Here is a 20,252-nt window from a genome sequence, read left to right on the forward strand (position 1 = left end):
GATCAGGAGATCGAGACCATCCTGACTAACACGGTGAAACCCCGTCTCTACAAAAACTAGCCGGGCGTGGTGTATAGCTGTAGTCCCAGCTATACGGGAGGCTGAGGCAGAAGAACGGCGTGAACCCGGGAGGCGGAGCTTGCAGTGAGTGGAGATTGCGCCACCGCACTCCACCCTGGGCGACAGAGCAAGACTCCGTCTCAAAAAAAAAAAAAAAAAAAAAATTAGCTGGGCGTGGTGGTGCACGCCTGTAGTCCCTGCTACTCAGGAGGCTGAGGCACAAGAATCACTTGAAATTCGGGAGGCAGAGGTTGCAGTGAACAGAGAACGAACCTCTGCACTCCAGCCCCTGGGCAACAGAGCAAGCCCCTGTCTCCAAAAAAATGAAGACATGGAAGAACCAGGAACCAGGTACCTCTGAAACTGGAGGATAAGGAGGGGAGGGGATAAAATAAAGATTAGGTAAAAGCTGTTTGAGAAACAGATTCCTACATCTACTTCTTTCAATCTCCTATCTCATAGACTTCTAATACCTGGTCCACATATTAATTCTGCCAAATGCTATGACATGTGAACCTTATGCTACCTAATACACTCACTCATGACTGCCCACTGACTTCCCTAGAATAAGCTCTTGAAAATGCACAGGGAACCTGAAGCCACATCATGTTGTTCTAGGACTCGTAACAGTGACAAAATTATAACTTTCATTAAACAGATGATAGATTTTCCTGCTAATTTTTCAAAATTAAAAAACATATTGTTAGAGATATGGGTATAGACGACAAAAATTATTTTGAAAAAAGCAAGCTGAAGATGAATATAAACATTAGATTAGTGGTTTCCCTCTGGGAGGAAGACAAAAAGGAGAGATATAAAAGTTACTTCTAAGGTTCTATTTCTTTACCTGGGAGGTATTCAAATTTGTTATCAAAAAACACATTTTAGCCTGTAATCTCGGCACTTTGGGAGGCTGAGGCGGGTGGATCACTTGAAGCCAGGAGTTCAAGACCAGTCTTGGCCAACATGGTGAAACCCCATCTCTACTAAAAATATAAAAATTAGCTGGGTGTGGTGGCACAACCGATAATTCCAGCTACTTGGGAGGCTGAGGCACGAGAATTGCTTGTACCCAGGAGGTGGAGGTTGCAGTGAGCCAAGACTGCACCACTGCACTCCAGCCTGGGTGACAGAGTGAGAGGCTATCCCCCACAACACACACACACACACACACACAGACGCTATCCCCCACAATACACACACACACACGCGCGCACACACACACACACACACACTCTTTATACGTTCTTCTATGTGTGAATGGTAATTTTACGATTAAAAAAATGTAATTAAAATGATCTCCACACCTTGAAGACTTAACTCGGTAGCTCTTTTGAGGTCATCATCTTCTTTCTGTTCCCAAGCCTCCTAAAGGGAAAAGAACAAAAACTAAGGTATTTAAAGAGGTACTGATTAAACTTACTTAATGAGGATAAAATCAGTTTCTCTGGAAGCATTTGCTAAGAATACTTCCTATAACCTGATGGATGTTTGGAATATTACCTTTTGAGGAATGTGGGGAAGTTCTTTACTTTTTTCAACATTGTCCTCTTAAAACACAACCTTAGAAGTAAGCTGGGCATGTAAACTTATGCCTATAATCCCAGCACTTTGGGAGGCCGAGGCAGGCAGATCACCTGAGGTCCGGAGTTCGAGACCAGCCTGGACAACGTGGTGAAACCCCTTCTCTACTAAAAATATAAAAATTAGCCAGGTGTGGTGGCAGGCTCTTGTAATCCCAGCTACTCGAGAGGCTGAGGCAGGAGAATCACTTGAACCTGGCAGGTGGAGGTTGTAGTGAGCCAAGATCACGTCATTGCACTCCAGCCTGGGCGACAAGAACGAAACTCCGTCTCAAAAAAATAAAAAACAAAACATCAAAACAAAGTGCCGGGCACACAGTAGATACAAATTTATGTCTTTCCTTTCCCCTGATTTATAGCATTTTCCAATTTCCATGGTATAAATAAATACTCCCACCATGGCCAATTTTAAGCTACTAACGTGACAGTGAACACAGAGTTGGGAAGGGCATATAATTGGCTCTCCTGAGCTGACTTTGAGAGCCAGCTCTAACATATCACTCACCTTAAGTCTGTAACAGACGGCCAGATGAACATTTCCACAAGATATTATTCATAGGTTTCTATTTTTATTCTTGCTGAAGAAACCAAGACATACAGTGGATGCCTGGCAAATACTACATGAATGCCACTGACTATTAATTTTCTGATATATCTGAGGTTTTCTTAGGAAAAAACAGTACCTTCTGGCCAGGTGTGGGTGGCTCATGCCTGTAATCCCAGCACTTTGGGAGACTGAGGCGGGTGAATCACGAGGTCAGGAGATCAAGGCCATCCTGGTTAACATGTGAAACCCGATCTCTACTAAAAATACAAAAAATTAGCTGGGCGTGGTGGCAGGCGCCTGTAGTCCCAGCTACTCGAGAGACTGAGGCCGGAGAATGGCGTGAACACGGGAGGCGGAGCTTGCAGTGAGCCAACGTTGGTTGCATCACTGCACTCCAGCCTGAGTGACAGAGCGACACTCTCAAAAAACAACAAAAAAAAGTACCTTCAACATCTCCTGAAATGTCTCAAACTAGATGACTATTTTTATTTTCATTTATGTAGAGACGAGATCTTGCTTTATTGCCCAGACTGGTCTCGAACTCTCGGCCTCAAGTGATCCTCCCACCTCGGCTTCTAAAAGTTCTGGGATTATAGGCGTGAGCCACTGCGCCCGGCCTAGATGACTATTTTAATTATATAAGGACAGGGAAATGTTGAGTATAACAAAAAATTTCCTTCGTCATCTTCAGAAAAGATAATTTACAAACAACATATGAATAAGAAAAAATATACTTTCATATTAGAGTATAAAGTTATTTTATACTTTAAAAAATTTATTTTATACTTTCTTCAGAATAAGTCTACTCTGAAACCAAAAGGCAAGATTCTCTTTTACTTATCAACAAAATGACGCAGGTATACCAAACTAAAGACACGTCCTCTTACAACCCTATCCTCATATCTGAGAAGTTTTAACTGAGTCAGCTGATAACAAATAGTATGTATGTCTTTCATCTATGAAAAAAGGTGCTGAATTTTTTCTTTTTATGCACTATAAAGGAATTTTTGCTAAGAAATCAGACCTTGGTTATTTATATTAAAAGAAAGTTTTGGCTGGGCGCAGTGGCTCATGCCTGCAATCTCAGCACTTTGGGAGGCTGAGACAGGTGGATCACTTGAGGCCAGGAGTTCAAGACGAGCCTGGCCAACATGGCAAAATCCTTTCTCTACTAAAATGCAAAAATTAGTTGGGCACCTGTAATCCCAGCTACTCAGGAGGCTGAGGCAGGAGAATCACTTGAACGTGGGAGGTGGAGGTTGCAGTGAGCCGGGATCATGCCCCCACACTCCAGCCTGGGAGATAGAGCAAGACTCCATCACATACATACATACAAACATACATACATGTAAGTCTTCTACACTTTGGGAGGTGAAGGCAGGTGGAACACTTGAGGTCAGAAGTTCAAAACCAGACTGGCTAATGTGGTGTAACCCTGTCACCACTAAAAATACAAAAATTAGCCAGGCATGGTGGCGGGTGCCTGTAATTCCAGCTACTTGGGAGGCTGAGGCAGAAGAATCACTTGAACCCAGGAGGGGGAGGCTGCAGTGAGCCAAGACGGTGCCACTGTACTCCAGCCTGGGCAACAAAGCGAGACTCCATCTCAAAAAAAAAAAAAAAACAGTTTTCTAATACAAATGACTATGATATATTACCGGTAAAATAGTTTGCCATCTTGATGACAAGACAGCTAGAGTAGAACTTCTTACAAAAAAAGAAAAAGAAAAACAAAACAAAAAAACCCCTAGAACAGCTGGTTCTGAAATGGTTTTAAAATAGCAATTCTCAATCTTGGCTGCCCATTGAAATCAGTGAGGCCAGGCTCGCGCCTGTAATCCCAGCACTCTGGGAAGCCCAGGAAGGCGGATCACACAGCCAGGAGTTTGAGAACAGCCTGGCCAACATCGTGAAATCCCCTTCTCTACTAAAAATACAAAAATTAGCCAGGTGTGGTGGCACGTCCCTGTAATCCCAGATACTTGGGAGGCTGAGGCAGGAGAATCGCTTAAACCCAGGAGGCGGAGGTTGCAGTGAGCCAAGATCACACCATTGCACCCCAGCCTGGGCAACAGGGCGAGACTCCATCACAAACAAACAAACAAAAGAAATCAGTGGGAGAAGCTTTTAAAAATCCGTGTTAAAAGAAGAGAGATCCAAATGCCCAGACCACACTCCAGATCAATCGTATCAGAGCAGAACACTCCAGTATTTTTAAAGAAAATTTTTTTTTGTTTTTTTTTGGAGAGAGAGTCTTGCCTGTTAGCAGGCTGGAGCGCAGTGGTACGATCTCGGCTCACTGCATCCTCTACCTCCCGGGTTCAAGCGATTCTCCTGCCTCAGCCCCCAGAGTAGCTGGGACTACACGTGCGTGCCACCACGCCCAGCTAATTTTTTTTTGTATTTTTAGTAGAGATGGGGTTTCACCATGTTGGCCAGGATGGTCTCAATCTCTTGATCTCGTGATCTGCCTGCCTCAGCCTCCCAAAGTGCTGGAATTACAGGCATGAGCCACCACACCCAGCCCACTCCAGTATTTTTAAAGCTCCCCAGTTAATTTGAATGTGCAGTTAAGATTCAGAACCACTGATCTAGAGAAATTAGATTTATTTTCTTTCTTTTTTTTTGAGACAGAGTCTTGCTCTATAGTCCAGGCAAAAGTACAGTAGCATGGTCTTGGCTCACTGCAACCTCCACCTCCTGGGTTCAAGCGATTCTCGTACCTCAGCCTTCCTACTAGCTGGGATTACAAGTGCGCGCCACCACACCTGACTAATTTTTGTATTTTTAGTAGAGATGGCATTTTGTCATGTTGGCCAGGCTGGTCTCAAACTCCTGACCTCAGGTATTCCACCCGCCTAGGCCTCCCAAAGTGCTGGGATTACAGGTGTGAGCCACTGCGCCAGCCTAGATTTATTTTTTTTGAGATAGTCTTCCTCTGTTCCCCAGGCTGGAGTGGAATGGCATGACCCTGGCTCACTGCAACCTCTGCCTCCTGGGCTCAAGCAGCCTCTCAAGTAGCTGGGACTACAGGTGTGCACCACCACATCTGGCTAATTTTTGTATTTTTTGTAGAGATGGGGTTCTGTCATGTTGCCCAGGCTGGTTTCAAACTCCTGGGCTCAAGTGATTCATCTGTCTTAGCCTCCCAAAGTGCTGGGATTACAGGCATGAGCCACCCTATCTGGCCAAATAGATTTCTTTTCTCTTTTGAGAAGAGTGTTGCTCTGTCTCTCAGGCTGGAGTGTAGTGGCAAGATCTCGGCTCACTGCAACCTCTGCATCCCGGTTCAAGCGATTCTTCTGTCTCAGCTTCCCGAGTAGCTGGGAATACAGGCGCATACCACCACACCAGCTTAATTTTTGTATTTTTAGCAGAGACAGAGTGTCACCATTTTGGCCAGGCTGGTTTAGGACTCCTATCCTTAAGGTATTCACCCATTTTGGCCTCCCAAAGTGCTGGGATTACAGGCGTGAGCCACAGTGCCCAGCTTAGATTTCTTAACCTGATTATCTGATGAACCCAAAGCAGGCCTCAAACAAGCACTAAACCTACCCATTCATTCTAGGGAGTCTTGGTAAATGTTTACTAACATGACTGGGATTGCACAGGATTAGACAACTATCATACCTGTAAGTCAGATCCTATTGCCTATAAATCTGGTATTTCAGGTAATTGTAACAGTGGAAAACAAGTGGCATAAAGTGAACACTGAAGAATAGGTTACTACATAAAGAAAAGAGCAAGGGCTGGGTGCAAATAGTTCATGCTTATAATCCCTGCACTTTGGGAGGTTGTGGTGGGAGGACTGCTTAAGCCCAGGAGTTTGAGACCAGCCTGGGCAACAGTGACCCTGTCTTTACTAAAAATAAAAAAATGAGCTGGGCATGGTGGGTGCTCCTGTGGTCCCATGTACTTGAGAGACCTAGGCAGGAGAATTGCTTGAGCTCAGGAGTTTGAAGCTGCAGTGAGTCATGATCAAGCCACTGCATTCCAGCCTGGACAACTGAGCAAGACCCTATCTTAATAAATAAACAGGCAGATAAATGTTCTAACACTAAAATCTGAAAATTAGATTTTAGATACTATTTCTGATAATTCTATGTTCAAATAATTCATAAAAAATTTATATTCTTAGAAAATAACCAAAACAAATACAATGCCTTAAAATATTATTATAAAATCATGGTGGTATACTGGCTGTTTCTACAGCTTGCATAATAATGCTGGACTGGGAAGCCAGGCATGGTGGCTCACATCTGTAGTCCTAGCACTTTCGGAGGCCAAAGGAGGAGGACTGCTTCAGTCCGGGAGTTCAAAACCAGTCTGGGCAACATAACAAGGCCCTGTCTCTAAAAAATTAAAATAGAAAAAAAAAAAAAAAAAAAAAATTTGGACTAGGAATAATCTACAATATCCCATCCTGTTTTAGCAAGCAATGAATTATAGTTATGAAAGGTAACCAACAATACATTTTATTGCATTTGGATTTTCAAAAAAAGAAAAACTACCCATGTACCTGTTTCAAACCCAGGCTGGAGCGCAGTGGCGTGATCTCAGCTCACTGCAACCTCCGCCTCCTGGGTTCAAGTGATTCTCCTGCCTCAGCCTCCCAAGTAGCTGGGACTACAGGCATGTGTCACCATGCCTGGCTAAGTTTTACATTTTTAGTAGACAGGGTTTTGTCATGATGGCTAGGCTGGTCTTAAACTCCTGGCCTCAAGTGATCTGCCCGCCTCAGCCTCCCAAAGTACTCAGATTACAGGCATGAATTATCAAGCCCTGCCTCAAACAAGTCTTTTTTTTCCCCCAATGACTTACTGTATGTAAATCATCTGGAACAACGTCTGACACATAGTAAGTGCTCAACACATTAGTTATTATTATTCTATTTCTCAGGAAAGATAAGTACAGAGAAAGTAGCAATATAAATATCTCTTACTTGCTCTTGAAGGCTCTGAGCCAGTGCCTGCTGAAGCTCTTGCTCTTCCCTTTCACGCTCCATATCATACTGCTGGAGCCAATCAATCTCTCCCTGAGATCCTTCTGGAGTTTTGTTTTCTTTATTCTCATCACAGTCTTTAGTTATCTCAGTAAAACTGGCAGGATCTGAGGAAGCAGAACATAATATTAATTTGGAAAATCCTCTCTAATAAATGGAAATTTCTGAACTAGAGTGACACCTACTGTTCATAAAGGAATTTACCCTAATTTCATCTATAATTTGCTTAGGACATACAATTTCACCTTACTAGATCTACGTCAGGGTTGATCAACCTTAGAGCTGACATTTTGGGTGGGACAAGCTTTTGTTGGGGTGAGGGGAGAAGAGTATGTCCTGTTCATTGTAGAACGTTTAGCAGTGTTTCTGGCCTCTACCTACTAAATGTCAGTAGCATCCACCCTCTACAGTTGTGAAAACCAAAAATGATAGACATTACCGTATGTCCCCTGGAAGGCAAAATTGTTCTTTTTTGAGAACAAATGATCTACAGTAATGGTTCTAAAAGTTAATTAATCATCAGAAACACACTATGTAAAGATGGGGAAGAAAAAACAGCCATAGGTCATAGTGTCACTTGACCAAGTACTGGAAATAAAATATTGTTTAGAGCAAATGAAGAAAGAATTAGGCCAAAACGATCAAGAGATTTTCCTCATTTATTATTTTGAGACAGTGTCTCACTCTCTCGCCCAGGCTGGAGTCCAGTGGCACGATCTCGGCTCATTGCAACCTCTGTCTCCTGGGTTCAAGCAATTCTCGTGCATTAGCCACCAAGTAGCTGGGATTAAAGGCACACGCCATCACGCCCAACTGATTTTTGTTTTAGTAGAGATGAGGTTTCACTACATTGGCTAGGCTGCTCTCAAACTCCTGATCTCAGGTGATCTGCCCGCCTTGAGCTCCCAAAATGCTGAGATTACAGGTGTGAGCTACTGTGCCTGCCCGATTTTCCCCATTTATCACACTGTATGTTGAACACGTGTTTAAACATTAATAATCAAACAAGGATTGTATATATCTAAATCAAAAGAGTGTATGGCAACATACAGTGTATGTTTAAAACATTCAGGAAGGTAAGAAATCCCCACTCCCCTCCCCTCCCCTCCCCCTACCCCCAGGCTGGAGTGCAGTGGCTCACTGCAACCTCCGCCTCTTTCAAGCAATTCTTCCGCCTCAGACCCCTGAGTAGCTGGGACTGCAGGTGCCCGCTACCATGCCCGGCTAATTTATATATATACACACACACATATATTGTGTATATATACATATACACACACATGTATATATACACATATACACATACACATGTGCATATATACACATATACACACATATATGTATATATATACGTATATACACACACATATATACACACACTTTATATATATACACACACACACACACACACACTTTTTTTTGAGATGGAGTCTCGCTCTGTTGCTCAGGCTGGAGTGCAGTGGCATGATCTCGGCTCACTGCAACCTTTGCCTCTAGGGTTCAAGCGATTCTCCTGCTTCAGCCTTCCGAGTAGCTGGGATTACGGGCCACCATGCCTGGCTAATTAACCACCATGTCTGGCTAATTTTTATATTTTTAGTAGAGATGAGGTTTCACCATCTTAGTCAGGCTGGTCTCGAACTCCTGACCTCGTGATCGGACTACCTCGGCCTCCCAAAGTGCTGAGATTACAGGCATGAGCCACCATGCCTGGCCTAATTTTTATATTTTTTTGGTAGAGATAGGGTTTCACCATGTTGGCCAGGTTGGTCTTGAACTCCTGACCTCAGGTTATCTGCCCACCTTGGCCTCCCAAAGTGCTGGGATTACAGGTGTGAGCCACCCCTCCCGGCCTGTTCCTTCTCAATTTCTAGACTATGGCTAGCTAAAATAAACAGGATAGTTATGATTTTCTTCTGGTTATCTGAATTGTTAGAGCAATAACATTTCATGATTTTTTTTTTTTTCAGACTGAGTTTTGCTCTGTCGTCCAGGCTGGAGTGCAGTGGCACAGTATCTGCTCACTGCAACCTCCGCCTTCTAGGTTCAAGTGATTCTCCTGCCTCAGCCTCCCGAGTAGCTGGGATTACAGGTGTGCACCATAACACCTGGCTAATTTTTTATATTTTCAGTAGAGATGGGGTTTCACCATATTGGCCAGGTTGGTCTCGAACTCCTGACCTCAAGTGATCCGCCCACCTCGGCCTCCCAAAGTGCTGGGATTAACAGGCATGAGCCACCATACTCGGCCATTTCATAATAACTTTATTATTATTATTATTATTTTTTTGTTTTGTTTTTTGAGATGGAGTTTCGCTCTTGTTGCCCAGGCTGGAGTGCAGTGGCATGATTGCGGCTCATTGCAACCTCCACCTCCCAGATTCAAGCAATTCTTCTGCCTCAGCCTCCCAAGTAGCTGGGATTCTCCTGCCTCAGCCTCCCAAGTAGCATGCACCAACACGCCCAGCTAATTTTGTATTTTTAGTAGAGGCAGGGTTTCACCATATTGGTCAGGCTGGTCTTGACCTCCTGACGTCAGGTGATCCATCAGCCTTGGCCTCCTAAAGTGCTAGGATTACAGGATTGAGCCACCTGTAATAGTAATTTTCAATGCCTGGGCCATAGTAATTTTCAATACAAATACAAGCGTTAACTATATCAAACATTACTAAGTAAACCTCCTCATCAAAAAGTATTTAACTGGCCAGTAAGAATTACCTTTATATACTCATGCTATGCATATTGTTATTGAGTTTGTATATGCTCTTTAGCTGCCCTAATACTGTATTTTATTTTATTTTTTGAGAAAGACTCTTGCTCTGTTGGCCAGGCTGGAGTACAGTGGCACAATCTCGGCTCACCGCAACCTCCACCTCCCAGATTCAAGCGATTTTTCTGCCTCAGTCTCCTGAGTAGCTTGGATTACAGGTGTGTGCCACCACAGCCAGCTCATTTTTTATTTTTAGTAGAGACAGGGTTTCACCATGTTGGCCAGGCTGGTCTTGAACTCCTGACCTCAGGTGATCCACCTACCACGGCCTCCCAAAGTGCTGGGATTACAGGTGTGAACCACTGTGCCCGGCCCCTAATACTGTATTTCTCTGTAGCACAGGTAACTCTGAAGTTTACAGCATCTTGGCTTTAGATTCTAAGTCAGCAACTAGTTAGCATTTTGAGTTGTACTGAATTGCTGAATATTTATTAAAAGAGGAAAAGAAACTTAGAATTCATTTGGTGGAAAAATCTCAATTGTTTAGAAAAACTGTATTACAGATAATCCCAATTAAACACACAAAAACCAATTATCCTAGAGATGTCAATAATTTCTTCCTTTCTTCTATTATTGGAGAAACGACCCTTCCCATGGCCTAGAAGGGGCAGCTTGGAAGTCTACATGACCCTGCCTGTCTCTCCCATCTAAGCCTGCTGAACTGGGAATGGATTATTTGACTCAACCAATTAGATTATCTGTTTTGGAAATTTGCAACTGAGATATGCAAAGTTAACTGATGATGAGCATTTCAAGTGGAAGGAAGACTTGGGGGTTGACGTTGCTATTTTAGAGTATAAAATGAGTATTATTACTTTTATTATCAAAACATACTCAAAAATGTGACAGAATAATTTTTCTTAACCAATAATTTTGAGCACTCAATGATTCAATGTACCTCAGACAATCCTGGATTATACTAGTAACTAATTCATGTGTTAGAAAGCAGATCAAGGAAGTTTCCTTGAAGATGCTAAAGTCAATATACATTTGTCTTCAGGATAAGATTATCAGACAGATACAGAACCTATTTAAAAATCTACGGGGACAAACATGGCCATGAAATAATCACTTTTAAAGATTGCACAATGGATCAAAAGGGATTCATGTGTTTAACTGAACATTCTTACACTGAATATCCTGTTTGCTTCTTCCCCACACCCTAATTGAAACGCGTTCTCTTCCTGATATTCTATATTTCAGTGAATTAGATAATTTTCCACAGTTTCTTTTAAAAGACAGAAATCTGAGGATCATATTTGACTTCTCCCTCTCATTCACTCCTCACATAAGATAAATGATTATTTCCTAACCATCTCTTGAATCCATCAACTTTTTTTTTAAAGCCAAAACCTTGGCTTAGGACACCACTAACTTCTGGTTTGGACTACCGCAACAATTTCCTAAGAGGTCTCAGGTATTACTATAGTTTTTCTCTAACTTCTGTAGCCAGAATGGTCTTTTCTTCAACCATAAATCCTTACAAAATAATTGTTTGCTTAAAATATCCAATAACTTCCTAATGCCTTTGAAACAAAAGTCCAAATTCCTAAACATGGCTTCAGGCCATGCAAAAACCAGAGACTACTTAGATCTCTAGTCTCATCTTTTGCATTTCCCCTTTAACCATATGCTCCAGTCACACAGATCACTCTGAACTTTCTTTTAGGTCCACTAACTTGCTGTGGGCTTTCTCATTTCTGAGTCTTTGTACACACTATTCCTTCTGGCTAGTGTCTAGAGACTGTGAAACCTTACTTAGTATTCCTATCCCTCCTCAGTTGATTCACAAGACAGTACAACTGTTAAGTCACAGATATTTACTGAGAATCTATGTGCCGAGCACTGTTGTAGAAGCTGGGGATATAGTGATAATTAAAGCGACATGGTGCTTGCCCTCAAGGAGCTTAAGTGCAAAAGCTCTCAGATGAGAATGGCCTTGGCACATTTGAGGGAGGGAGACAGAGAGGGAGAAAGAGAGAGAAAGTAGTACAGATTTCAGGAAGACATCATGGAGACTGAGAAAACAAAGTATTACCGAACTGACTAGTAGCATTTAGTGCCCATTTAAGAGTGTAGTCCTGAGTTTAAGGAAAGTTCACTCAACAGTTTTGTGATTTTCTTTAGCAACTGTCAGCAGCTTAGGTGCAGGTATGGAAAAAGTAGCTAGTTGAGTTGGGAATTTGGGTTTTGTCAGGCTACTGCAACAGAAGAAAAGAGGAAGGAGATAAAAGGGTACCAAAATATGGCATGTGGCTGCCTAAGAAAGGAAGTGATGATAAGAGGGAGGTGCTGAATAGCAAAAAAGTAAGAGTCAATGGGTTGGCAGTGTTCATAAAAATAAAGTAATAAAGTCGGAATAGGACACTAGGTAAGCTGGATGGAAAGAAGGATTAGGCAAGGATATTTGAAACAAAGATTTCAAAGGTGGTACAGTTATTGATGACGACAAAGTCTAGGGGAGTGGTTTTCACACTTTAGTATTGCATGAGAATCACTCGGAGGGCCTATCTAAACACAGACTGCTAAGCCCCACATCCAGAGTTTCTCAGTCAGTAGGTCTGAGGTGGTGTCAAGAATGGGCATTTCCAGGAAGTTCACAGATTATATTTGATGATCTAAGTTCACACTTTGAGAAGCACTGGTCTAGGGTAATGACTTCTATAAGTGGGCAATCAAAATAGGGTCGAAGAAAAGATTTTGGAATTAAGATCAGAAACTGAGAAAACAGGCTGCTGAAAGAAAGGGATCATGACACTTCTTCAGACTGTCTTTTCTACTTAAGCTCTCCCCCTAAGTGATCTCATGTATTACTATAGCCTCACAAACTGACAAAATATCAAATTCATATCTCTAGTCTGAATGTCTTCCCTGAGTTTTAAACTTGTATATTGAAATGACTAGGTGAAATCTCCATTTGCCTGTTTAATTTTTATTCCTCCCTTGTCTCATCAACTGTGCCTTCCTCATATCAGCAAATGATACCATTATCTATCCAACTGCTCAGGCCAAAAAACATGTCTCCCTTGATTTTTTTCTTTTTCCTTTGGCATCTTTGTGGCGTTGGTTAGAAAGATCAGCTGGGGCCAGGTGCAGTGGCTCACACCTGTAATCCTAGCACTTTCGGAGGCTGAGGGGGGTGGATCACCTGAAGTCAGGAGTTCAAGACCAGCCTGGCCAACATGGTGAAACCCCGTCTCTACTAAAAATACAAAAAAAAAAAAAAAAAAATTAGCTGGGTGTGGTGGCGGGCGCCTGTAATCCCAGATACTCGGGAGGCTGAGGCAGGAGAATCACTTGAACCTGGAAGGCAGAGGTTGCAGTAAGTTGAGATCATGCCACTGCACTCCAGTCTGGGTGACAGAGAGAGACTTGGTCCCACCCAGGAAAAAAAAAAGAAAAGAAAGATTAGCTGGGGATGGCTAGATGGCTAGATATCCTCTTTCTTCTGGTGATCTCACGAGTCTTTCCTTCTCAATGTGATCTCTCCAGCAGGGCAGCCAAGCTTCTTACACAGCAGCCTAGGGTTCCCAAAAGCACAAAAGGGGAAGCTGCCAGGCCACCTTAATGTTTAATCACAAACTTGACACAGAATAAATTCAATCACATTTTACTGCACTCACATAGCCTTCCCAAATTCACTGTGAAGAGGTCTATACAAGAGTATGCATAGTGGTAGCTATGGTTCACTAGAGGCTGTCTTTGGAGACTGAGTGTGTGTATACACACTCACTCACATTTTTCTTTTTTTTCTATGGAGCCATGTGAATACACTGTAATTGCCTATATTATAATACTTTACCCCAAAGCACATGAGCCTGAATCTCTTTCTCTCTTTTTTTTTTTCTTTTGAGACGGAGTGTCGCTCTGTCGCCCAGGCTGGAGTGCAGTGGCATGATCTCGGCTCACTGCAAGCTCCGCTTCCTGGGTTCGTGCCATTCTCCTGCCTCAGCCTCCCGAGTAGCTGGGACTACAGGCCCCTGCCACCACACCCCGCTAATTTTTTGTATTTTTAGTAGAGACGGGGTTTCACCGTGCTAGCAAGGATGGTCTCGATCTCCTGACCTCGTGATTCACCTGCCTCAGCCTCCCAAAGTGCTGGGATTACAGGTGTGAGCCACCACACCTGGCCTTTTTTTTTTTTTTTTTGAGACAGAGTTTTGCTCTTGTTGCCCAGGCTGAAGTGCAATGGTGCAATATCGGCTCACTGCAACCTCCGCCTCCTGTGTTCAAGCAATACTTCTGCCTCAGCCTCCCAAGTAGCTGCGATTATAAGCATGTAACATCATGCCCAGCTAATTTTGTATTTTTGGTAGATGGGGTTTCACCACGTTGGTCAAGTTGGTCTTAACCTCCTGAACTTAGGTGATTCACCACCTCAGCCTCCCAAAGCGCTGGGATTACGGGCATGAGCTACCACACCCAGCCCAGCCTGAATCTCTTAATTAAAAAGCACATTTTTCTACATAACAATTATCACACCTAAGAATATTAACAGTAATTCTATTTATAATTCCAATCTATAGCCCACATTCTCATTTTTCCAGTTGTTTCCAAAATATTTTTTGTAGAATTTTTTCTAACCTAGACTCCTAAGGTTACTCACTACATTTGGTTGTCAGGTCTCTTTAGTGTTTAGTCAGGGCCAGTTTTTCTTCTAAAGCCTCCCATTATGGATTTTTCTAGTGTTCTTTGAAGTAGAGGTTGTTTTTTCCCCATACCCCAGAGCCTGGAGACAGGGTGGGTTTCCTCTATATTACCCACTGCCATTTCCAACTACTTTGTCTCCTTTCACGCTATAAAAACTGTAGCTCCCTTGAAGTGCATGATATAGGACATTGCTACATATTACCTCTTCCTGTAGCTGTCCCTTTGTTAATTTTATGAAGTTATAGGACTGGGCAAAGAACTGAAAAGGAGAGCAGAAAGCAGGAAATAAATCAGGAAGGGACAAAAGCACCAATATTAACCAGTGATACCTAAGGGCAGTGATTATAAATGTAATAAGGGGACTGCATAATGACACTTGTATGAAGAAGGACAAAATTAATGCCTGTGTATAAAAACCATCACGTTTTTGTTTCCAGTTAAATGTGGATATACTAATTCTTATTTTACTTGCATGCAAAATAATTTAAAATTGAAGAGGTTCCAACTATGAGAATGTAGAAAATAATTTTCTGATATTCTAGTATTCTCTTCATTTTCAAAATCCTATGCTTGGTGTACCTGAAACACATTAGCAATATACAGTTGCTTAGATCTTGGGGCTATCAAGAGAGAAAAATTTGAACTGTTCATAGGAAAAGACAGTAAAAGTCATCTACCTAAAAGTTTCAAAATACCCACAGTACAAGTCAGGATGGCTCAGCTCTGTTGTTCCCATTGATAGCTTTAGATAACAAAAAATGAATAAAAATTACCAAAAAAATAGTATAGCATTTTATGTACAGTCATGTGTTGCTTAATGATGAAGATACATTCTAAGAAATTGCATTAAGTGATTTCATCTTTGTGCGAACATCTTCGAGTATACTTAACACAAACCTAGATGGTATAGCTGACTACACATCTAGGCTATATGGTATAGCTTATTGCTCTTGGGCTACAAACCTGTACAGCATGTTACTGTACTGAGTACTGCAGGCAACTGTAACACAGTGGTAAGTAGTTGTGTATCTAAATATATCTAAACATAGAAACTAAGTAATGCACTGTGCAGGGGATGGAGAACTTGAATTATTCACACCCTAACACCTGGTGTAAATTCCGATATAGGAAAATGAAAGAATTATATGAATTTTTTTCTTTTTTTTTTTTTTTGAGATGGAGTCTCGCTCTGTCACCCAGGCTGGAGTGCAGTGGCCGGATCTCAGCTCACTGCAAGTTCCACCTCCCGGGTCTACACCATTCTCCTGCCTCAGCCTCCTGAGTAGCTGGGACTACAGGCACCTGACACCTCGCCCGGCTAGTTTTTTGTATTTTTTAGTAGAGACGGGGTTTCACTGTGTTAGCCAGGATGGTCTCGATCTCCTGACCTCGTGATCCGCCCGTCTCGGCCTCCCAAAGTGCTGGGATTACAAGCTTGAGCCACCGCGCCCGGCCATGAATTTCTTAAACAGCAGAGGTGAGAAAAGCACCTCAGAACTGACACAAACATATATTAAATGCACATAAGAAGGTTAGCTTTACTACTGATGTATACCTAAAGGGATACGGCATAGTTTACCACTAGTATCTGTGTACTAGTCACAATATTTGCTTCTCACTTATTAAAGCTTTTTATAATACAGAATGAAAATGCCATCAGCCCTGTTATATACAGATCCACTTCACCTCCCTTTATTTGTTTTTATCTGAGAAGGAGTCTCACTCTGTCGCCTAGGCTGGAGTGCAGTGGCACAATATTGGCTCACTGCAACCTCCGCCTCCTGGGTTCAAGAGAATTCTCCTGCCTCAGCTTCCCGAGTAGCGGGGATAAGGGTCACACGCCACCATGCTCAGCTAATTTTTCTATTTATCTCCGGTTATTTGGAGCTCATTTGTCACTACGAAACTTTGAAAGAGTTATGTTTTGTTTAACAGAGGTTTAATCTTCATTAAACCTACCCAGCTCTGTGATTGTTTTGGGCTTCTCAGTTTCCATTGTGTCTGGATTTTCTGGCATTTCTTGAATATCATCTTCTGCAAATCCAGTATCTGGACTGCTAGTTGGCTTATCATCATCTTCATGACTCAGAGACGGTGAAGCATCTCTTTTACTTATCTCCAAGACAGCTGCTAGAAGCTCTTCTTCGCTCATTCTGTCAAATCCTGAGTTTTCCAATTCAGACCTGTCAGGCTCTATTGGGCATAATTTTGAATCCTGAAGAAGAGAGTTACTTTTAGAAGAAACCAGAATACTTATAAATATAGCAATCTTAGCATTTAAAGTAGCAACTTTATTTCTAAAGTTTCCTTTCTTTGATGCTTTGGGTTATTTAACAATCAATAACTGATATATAAACTAAATGGTGAGTCTAACTTTAAAAATAAATATATAAGAATACACGATTATTTTTTCTTGATAGAAATAAGTATAAATTTTGTAAAAATTTGGAAAATATGTAAAAATAATAAGATAAATTCACTCAAAATAGATTACTCAGAGATAATTACTCTATAAGTATTTTCAATTTATTTTCTTCCAGATATATTTAGATTATACAGTAAATATTACATCATTATGCTTATTACACCATTATAAATGTTAGCTGGTCTTATTAATAATAAATGAGAAAAATAAAAACGACATCAAGATTATGTAAAGAAGGCCAGGCGAGGTGGCTCACGCCTGTAATCCCAGAACTTTGTGAGGCCAAGGTGGGCAGATCACCTGAGGTCAGGAGTTTGAGACCAGCCTGGCCAACGTGGCGAAAACCTGTCTTTACTAAAAATACAAAAATTAGGCCGGGCGTGGTGGCTCATGCCTGTAATCCCAGTACTTTGGGAGGCTGAGGCCAGCAGATCACTTGAGGCCAGGAGTTCAAGATCAGCCTGGCCAATGTGGATAAATCCCGCCACCACTAAAAATATAAAAAAATTAGCCAGGCGTGGTGGCACACACCTACAGTCCCAGCTACTAGGGAGACAGAGAATCGCCTTAACCTGGGAGGTGGAGGATGCAGCAAGCTGAGATCACACCGCTGCACTCCAGCCTGGGTGACAGGGCGAGACTCTGTCTCAAAAAAAAAAAAAATAAATAAAAAACCAAAATCCAAAAATTAGGGAGATGTTGTGGTGCACGTCTGCAATCCCAGCTACTCAGGAGGCTGAGGCAGGAGAATCACTTGAACCTGGGAGACAAAGACTGTAGTGAGCCAAGATCGTGCCACTGCATTCCAGCCTGGACAACAGAGCAAGACTTCGTCTCAAAAAAAAAAAAAAAAAAAAAAGATTATGTAAATATTCAAAAATTATTTTCTGGGAGAATTTTGGACTTTCACTTATTTCTCATTCAAGTTGAGCAACCACAAACTACCTCTGGCTTTAAAGTAAGATAGGAAACAACTCAGAACAAAAATAACTACTAAAATAATTCTATTATTTAAAAAGGAGGCTTAAAATACAGTTGCATAAGATAATGTAAACACATAGAAAAGCTTAGATCTTCAAAGCATTAACTATCCATATAATTATCTATATATTAAGCCAATTAATAAATCCATAATTTAAACAATTAGATAACTTGGTTGCTCTGTTGATGTAAAATGTTTACTACAGTTCCCTCACATAAACAATTGCTACAGGCTGGGAGTACTGGTTCATGCCTGTAATCCAAGCACTTAGGGAAGCTGAGTCCAGGAATTTTAGACCTGCCTAGGCCACATAGTGAGACCTTGTCTCTACAAAAAATTTTAAAAACTAGCCAGGCACGGTGGTGTGTGCCTGTAGTCCCAGCTACCTGGGGAGCTGAGGTAGGAGGATTGTTTGAGCCCAGGAGGATGAGGCTGTGGTGAGCCATGATTATGCCACTGTACTCCAGCCTGGGCAACAGAGCGATACCCTGTCTTTAAAACAAACAAACAAACAAACAACACTGCTACCAAAATAAAGCAAGTAATTATTTGAGGACCAATATGCAAAAGTAGCTCTGAAGGGCAAAAAAAGAAAGTAATTTGTTCAGAACAACTAATTTATCGTAAGTCTTGATCCATCTGTAAACAGACTGATTTCTGTAGCCAGAGAAGGCATTTTCTTTAAAATTAATTAGTTTGATGATGGTTATAAAAGACATTTGTTTGGACAGTAAGAGCTAAACAAATTTTTGTCAGATGTTTTAAGAAAATATTACTTACTTTTTCCAGGTCTTCTTGCTGCTGTTCGTTGCCTGACATTTCACAAAGTCTCTGGCTGAGGGCCACTGAACGTTTTAGTTCATCCTCACTGTCTGAATCAAGGCATAAAGCCAAGGAACTCTTGGACTTGAAGGTGAATTTCCTGTAATTTAAGGGGGGAAAAAAAAAGTCTGATAAACATTTGTCTTTGTTATTCTTTTGATGTAAAAATACCAAAACAAATTGCTTTTCCATTACGGAAAATTACTTAACAGAAAAAAAAGATACATCAAAAGAGGTATATTTCAGCATTACCTTTGCCCCACTCCAAAAGAGCCATGCTTTGAAAACTGGACAACTCTTATGCTACTACGTATCATCAGTAAACTAATCATGTTGTGCCTTTTTTCTTTTAATGATCAACCCCAATGAAATTTGCTATTGTCTTTATAAAGTATGCTACTGAATTCATGCAGGCATAGCAATGAATAAATGTTTTTGACAACAAAGTGCATGAAGACTAATTTGTGATCTTTTAAATTATGACCCATGCACTTTAAAAATAACAGTAACATTCCACTTATCCACTTATCTGTAGGTCAGACTTCTGGCAACCTCTACTTTCCAGAACATAGGGATTCCAAAGTAAGAAAAAAAAGCTTCTGAGGAAGGCAGTTCCAAAACCCATGTACTTAGAGGGACCCTTTCTTTCCCAGGAAATGGTGTATAAAATAGTATATCAAGTTCATCAAGAAATGAGAGCTAAGAAATGAGAAAGAATAACCACAAGAAAAGCAAACAAGAACTATAAAGTCATTTAATGTAAAAGCAAACTGTCTTGTAATAAGAGCCTCTGAGGGCAATATCATATTGAAACACAGTGCAATAACTGATACTTAAAATGCTGATTTTAAGTCATTAAGATATACTTAAATTATCCTTAGTTATTTTATTTAAGAATGTAAGGAATAGCATAACATATTTTAGAAACATTTTCATCCAAACTGTTAAAAATGTTTTAAAAGATAAACGCTTAGAAGGGTAAGCTTCAGTTGGCCGGGCGCGGTGGCTCAAGCCTGTAATCCCAGCACTTTGGGAGGCCGAGACGGGCGGATCACGAGGTCAGGAGATCGAGACCATCCTAGCTAACACGGTGAAACCCCGTCTCTACTAAAAAATACAAAAACTAGCCGGGTGGGAGGTGGCGGGCCAGTCCCAGCTACTCGGGAGGCTGAGGCCGAGAATGGCTGGAACTCTGGGGCTGGAGCTTGCAGTGAGTCGAAAGATCTGGCCATTGCACTCCAGCCTGGGCGGCAGATTTGAGATCTGGCCCCAAAAAAAAAAAAAAGAAGGGTAAACTTCAGTTATATATAAATTCACTTATGTGGAATCCTTTAATGATGCCAGATAAGTAAGGTGTTACTGTGTTGTCTTCTAGGTAAGCCGAAAATAAACTAAAGAAAAAAGTGGTAAA

At 41.5% G+C, this 20,252-nt stretch overlaps 1 protein-coding gene across 5 annotated transcripts in view; it reads right to left on the reverse strand.

The window, feature by feature from the left end:
• The window catches only part of USP37 (ubiquitin specific peptidase 37), a 119,841-nt gene that overhangs the window by 11,923 nt on the left and 87,666 nt on the right, over positions 1-20,252 (reverse strand). For all 5 annotated transcript variants that reach the window (XM_021924002.2, XM_021924003.2, XM_021924001.2 and 2 more), the window contains 4 exons: positions 18,800-18,941; positions 16,572-16,827; positions 7,133-7,299; positions 1,368-1,428 (listed from right to left, as the gene is read on the reverse strand). In XM_021924002.2, the coding sequence (XP_021779694.1) occupies positions 1,368-1,428; positions 7,133-7,299; positions 16,572-16,827; positions 18,800-18,941 (626 nt within the window). The remainder of the gene's footprint in view (positions 1-1,367; positions 1,429-7,132; positions 7,300-16,571; positions 16,828-18,799; positions 18,942-20,252) is intronic.

The sequence above is a fragment of the Papio anubis genome, chromosome 10 (assembly GCF_008728515.1).
Source record: "Papio anubis isolate 15944 chromosome 10, Panubis1.0, whole genome shotgun sequence".
Taxonomy (NCBI): domain Eukaryota; kingdom Metazoa; phylum Chordata; class Mammalia; order Primates; family Cercopithecidae; genus Papio; species Papio anubis.